The 5,454-nt window shown below is 46.3% G+C and overlaps 2 protein-coding genes across 2 annotated transcripts, besides 4 other annotated features; both read right to left on the bottom strand.

The window, feature by feature from the left end:
* Positions 1-104: 104 nt before the first annotated feature.
* TraAM80_04260 (Hsp70 subfamily B suppressor 1) lies at positions 105-2,090 on the bottom strand (the record flags this gene model as incomplete). The annotated part of the gene is made up of 1 exon (XM_029381193.1): positions 105-2,090. The coding sequence occupies one exon, from the start codon at positions 2,088-2,090 to the stop codon at positions 105-107; it is 1,986 nt and encodes a 661-aa protein (XP_029238935.1).
* Positions 2,091-2,670: 580 nt separating this feature from the next.
* TraAM80_04261 (uncharacterized protein) lies at positions 2,671-3,267 on the bottom strand (the record flags this gene model as incomplete). Its single annotated transcript, XM_029381194.1, has 1 exon — positions 2,671-3,267. One exon carries the CDS (start codon positions 3,265-3,267, stop codon positions 2,671-2,673), a length of 597 nt encoding a protein of 198 aa, XP_029238936.1.
* Positions 3,268-3,830: 563 nt separating this feature from the next.
* Positions 3,831-3,872: a microsatellite.
* A 450-nt stretch (positions 3,873-4,322) lies between these two features.
* Positions 4,323-4,380: a sequence feature (G-rich).
* A 151-nt stretch (positions 4,381-4,531) lies between these two features.
* Positions 4,532-4,583: a microsatellite.
* A 598-nt stretch (positions 4,584-5,181) lies between these two features.
* Positions 5,182-5,203: a microsatellite.
* The last annotated feature ends 251 nt before the right edge of the window (positions 5,204-5,454 follow it).

A 5,454-nucleotide genomic window follows, 5' to 3' on the forward strand; every position in this document is an offset into this window, starting at 1 on the left:
CCCCCCCCCCAAAAAAAAAAAAGAACATGTTTAAATTCCGTCTTTGTATGTGTTTAGTTTGTTTTGTTGGCTTGTCTGACCTTCACCTTGACTTTCCACGTCCTTTACAGCATCATCTTCTCCACTAGACCCCCTGCCACTGTGTTGCCATCTTGCTGCAGAAGAAAACGTCCAAGAGCGCGGCATGCCTCGGCGGGCTCCAAGGCAATTTTGGACGCTGCGCGAAAAACAATGATCGCCTGCGTGGCCTTTGGGATACACTTCACCATGCCCTTTGACCAGTTTCCCCGACAATCCATTTTCGACACCAGTGCTAACACCTTCACCGGCACCGTAAGGGCATGAACCACCATTGTAAAGGATGTCCCAGGAAGAATAGAACTTTGTAGCGTGGCAAAGGTCTGCACCCGAGCCTCAAAGTCTGTAGAGCAGCGAATAGAGGCAGTGGGGAGGCAACCAACACAGCCAGGGAATAACCCCACAAGTGAGGAGTCTGTGTCAAGTTCCACCGCATCACCCGCGAAAGCGGCAGTTACTAATTCACCTGTCGTAGGCCTTACTATAGTTTTTACGTGTACCGTGACGTCTGCTGGCAATAAAAGAACCTTGGACGCCTTTGAAAGTCGTCCACTCTCCACTTTACAAAAGAGTCGTGCTCCTTGCACGTCTTGCAGGCTCAGTCGTAAGGGGGCATCCAACAATCTGTTTTCTAGTGGGCATTGATCAAATAACTGCACCAAGGATGGCCCTTTGTACCACGGGGTTGCCGCGTGATCCACAGTGAGAAGGTTAGTCCCCCGCATCCCACTCACAGGACAAAACCCAACAATAGCCTCCTCTTTGAAGCGTATCTGCTTCAGCAAACGCTTCAACTCCAATACGACGTGGTCATATCGGTCTTTACTATAGTCCACAGCATCCATCTTATTCACAGCAACAATCAATCGACCAACACTCAGCGTCTTTAAAATAAAAAGATGTTCTTTTGTTCCATGGGACAAACCAACCTCAAATTCAGAGGGGGCAACCGTTACAACGAGAAGTGCCGCATCCGCCTGTGTAGCGCTACTAATCATACTGAGAACATAATCCTTGTGACCTGGGGCATCCAAAATATTAATCCGACGATGCTCTGTTTCAAAGCAATAAGATCCAGAATCAATTGTAACACCACGTCTACGCTCTTCTTCGGATTGATCGAGCAACCAGGCATATTTAAAGGATTCCTTATTCAGTTGACGAGCACTCCTCTCATTCCTGTCTACATCTGACTGTGACACTCTCCCCAGCAAAAGAAGTAGATGCCCCAACGTTGTACTCTTTCCAGCATCCACATGACCTGCAATGACAAACGTACAATCTCTTTTGTTTGGGTCCGGCATGATCTCCTGTACCTTATTTTTTTTAAGTTTTGAGATGCCACCGGTACGATGTGCACCACTCGCCATTGTTGACATCGTCTTTGTGACCCCCTCAGATGCATTGATCGTCGGTTTGTCTGTACTTTTGCTGCCTTTCCCAAGTTTTAGGGTGCGCCCGCCTGGTTTCAGCCCAGCCGTCGATGTCGACGTCGTCGTCGAAGCAGGAACCCCGACATTTACGGGGTGAGGCAAAGGTGAGGACAATTGCGGCAGGTTTTGCGTCCCCACCCTCGACTGCTCCTCCGTCAGCTTACTCACCATATATGCAACAGCCTCGTCAACGTCATAATTGTGTTCACGAAAAGCGTCGACAATGTCGCACAAAGCGGGATCCAGTTTAAGCGCCTGCACCGAGGCGCATTCTCCCCACTTTCTCTTGAACTCTGTAAGCAACGTAATGATGAGCGAGTAGTCCAAATCGTCAGGGCACAGATTGTAGTCCTTACCCGAAGTCAACTCCACTTCTTTTGATGACGCCCCCTGAGTAGCACTGCACCCCGCAGTGGCAGACACTTTTACAGGTTGTGCCGGGATGGCGCCCGCCTGCACAATATATTGCAGGTCCTCCTCGTCGTAGAAGTTGTCTTCTTCCTCCTCGTAATAGTCATCGTAATCATCGCCGCACATTTTATCCCTAAGCGTGGAGTAAAACTTCTTGTGACGATTCATTTTTAATTTTTTACAGATCTACTTTGCGTTGCGTTACTTTTCTCGTTCTACTACCGCTCCCCCTCTACAGCTCTCGCACCCGCTCTCCCTCTCACCCTCTTTAGTGATCAGCGCCGCTTGGTTCGTTGCGTACAGTCGTGCGACGACTGGTCGTGCCACTTGTTCCGAAACCCCACAGGGAAACACCCTTAACCACACCACTGCGGCCGCTTCCTCGAGGAGGTCACAACAGTAACGCGGGGAATGGGGTGGGGGGAGTAATAAAGGAAACGAGGTACACTGAGAGACGAGTTCACGAAGAAGTTCTCCGCAGGATGGCAAAAAGCAAGTCAAAACGAAGGAATAACCCAAAAACAAGCAGACATTAAAAATAGCCACAAAAACAATAAATGCAACGAAGTTCTTCTCAAAGTAATGAAACTACAACAAAAAAATGTCTTCCCGTTGCATGTAAACAGATCGAGACACAAAATAAAGGGATGAACACACACACATGCACACACCTTCCAATCATTTGCTTTCCACCACTCCAGTCTTCCAACAAAGACTAAACCACAAAAGGTATGCATACGTGCATATATTATAACGACGTCGGTCCCAGAAGAACAAGGGATGAAGAATCGGAGAAAGTAAGAGTTTCTGGTCGTCTCACCGCCGTGTCCTGCAGGCATCGAGAAGCGTGTTGCAAACTCTCCAGGACGTGAAGGATGGCATCCCCTTCCATATCCCAGTAGCGCATAATGACCCTCGCAATGCAAACTCCCATCCATATGCACCCACGTAACGCTAATATTGCAGCGCTGCGTGCAAACGCCCGTTTGCCCTCAAACTCCATGATGTATTTCCATGTATTTTCTAAAACAGGTTCAAACGCACTGTCATACACTTTACTCTGCGATACGGGCGGCAAGAGAAGAAGAATCCATATGGAAATAACACGGGCCTCCAGAAACAGAGGAAGGTTATCTGCGCCCAGATATGAGAAGGACGCAAAAAATGTGATCATAATCCATAGTTTCAGTGCATAGGGTGAAATACTGGCCTTGTCCTGCAGTTCATTGGTGCATTCCTTCTCTGCCACTACACCACTGGGCACCCGCAGCGAAAGAAAGACGGCGTAGACCATACCCATATTAAACATAATGGATGTGAAAAAGCAACGCAGAACCATAAACATCATCGCCAACCTTCTTCTCCAACTTCAGTTAAATCTATTGAGGGCGCCCGCCACGCAGTTTGTTCCCCGTTGTAATACCACTACTTATGTTCCGCCCAATAAACCTCACAAAACCTACTCACTCACCTTCAGTGTGGGTTCCGGACGCAGAGACAAAATCACCCTTTTTTATCTTTGCCTCCGGAAGGAAGAGTAAGCACCACTCCTTCTACAGGTAGACACGCGGTATACGAATCATCCGATAGCAAAGTCAAGAACAATAAAAAGAAAAAAAAAGACCAAACAATGCATCAAAACCCGCGCATAACATTGACGGCAGTGGTCTCATCAGCGAGACCAGCATGGCCAAAGGGTAAATACGCACACACAGTGTGTGCGTCATTGCCTGCTTAGAGAGCATGGAGAGCCTTCACTTAAAGGGAACACAAAGTTTTCCTTTTTTTTTTTTATTGGGATTGGTCTGTATTATGCATGCCCTTCTTTTTTTTTTTCTTTTGGAGTGGGTTCTCGGTTCTCTCAGTGTACACCACGCAGAAACCGTCGAACACAGACCAAAATCTCAATTAATTTTTATTTTAATTTTTACTTTATTTATATTTTTTTTTCTTTCTTCGGGTTTTACTTCTCAAACACGTTGCTCTTTTCCTCCGCCCTCATTAAGGGTCCCAACCACCCCGCAAACCTCTCTCCCTCTCTTCGCACAAACAAACACACACGCATATACACCTGCAGAGAAAAAAGCACAGGAGAAAGAAGAGAAAAAACATATATCGACGCAGGCACATATACACGTCGTAACCTTGTGCCCGTTTTTGTTTTTTTTCAGTTTCCCCTTTCATCCTTCCTTCCGCGTCCCCTGTTTCATAATTGTTTAGTGTTTATTAGTCATTCCTCCTCTTTCTGTCAAGTTACCCTCTCGTTCTCACCTTTTACGACATGTTTCAGTCGATCTTCTGTTTTGTGTTTTATAAAGCCTACAAGTGAGACACACATGTGTGCATAAATAAATACTTTTTTCATCCCTCCATGCATGCACACAAGTGGGATCAGACACAAGGGAAAGTGAAGAGGAGGGGAGAGGGGGAGCCAAAGAAGGGAGAGGGAGATGGTGAGTCCAGAAGAGCACCCGTCGGTCTGAGAGATCCCCAATCCAGTTGTGTTTGCCGTTATATAATGTTATAAATGTATACATGTCGTTCTTCCTTTCTGCCTCATTTTTTTTTCATTTTTTTTTCACAGCATTATTATCGTTAGTGTGCTATATTTTCCTCTTCCTTTCCTTTCCTTTCCTAGCACTTTTGTTGTTCCATTTCCTTCTCTTCGCACTGCATCTCTTCCACCTGACATAGCTTCCTTCAACGTCCCACATACATGTGTAAATATTTAGTCGTTGTCTGACTTCCCCTGTGTCTCTCGCTCCACCCTCTCGTGCTCTTCTTTCCTTCACACTTGTCATGCTTGCCATTCTCACCTCACGGCACACGCACATACAAACCAAGTATGCATGCACACATTTACGTTTATGTGAGGTAAAAAAAACAAAAAACTGCCTCGAAGCACGCACGCACAGACAGCCACTTTCTTTCACTCTTCCCCACGTTTTTTTTTTCTTTCACATGGAGAAAAGGGAAGGAAGAGGGATGGGATAAAGGATAAACAGAAGGGAGGGATGAAGGGTGTAAGAAACGTGAAAGATGTCCCGAAAGAGACACGAGGTATTCTGAAGTAAAAGAAGCAATTCCGCAATACAAAACATTACGCGCACAGAGCGGGAGACGCAGAGGAGAAAGAAATAACACAACCATCAGGATGGAGAAACCAGTGGAAGGAAGCGGGCAAAGTAAAAGCAATAAAAAAAAACGGAAAACGAAATAAGCGCTGCCAAAGAAAAAAAAAACATCCGTTTCTGCACTCATATATATATATATATATATATCCTCCTTTGTTATTCCCGGTTTTTCGTTTCTGTGAGCGGGGTAGAAGATTTAAAATCGCCCTTCCTCTCTTTTCATGTATCAGCTTTTGGTTCTGAAGGAGTCGCAGCTGCCGGGACGTGTACGATCGCAAGTGGGAGTATAGTGCGCTGCGTATACGAATGAAAGTCCATGCATGTAGCCTCCGCAGCGCTTCTTTCTTTACATCCCCACCTTTGTGAGAAGCCCCACCCACTCTTGCACGCGTTCCCGG

Source organism: Trypanosoma rangeli, assembly GCF_003719475.1.
Source record: "Trypanosoma rangeli strain AM80 chromosome Unknown Tra_15.4_contig_00122, whole genome shotgun sequence".
NCBI classification, from domain to species: domain Eukaryota; phylum Euglenozoa; class Kinetoplastea; order Trypanosomatida; family Trypanosomatidae; genus Trypanosoma; species Trypanosoma rangeli.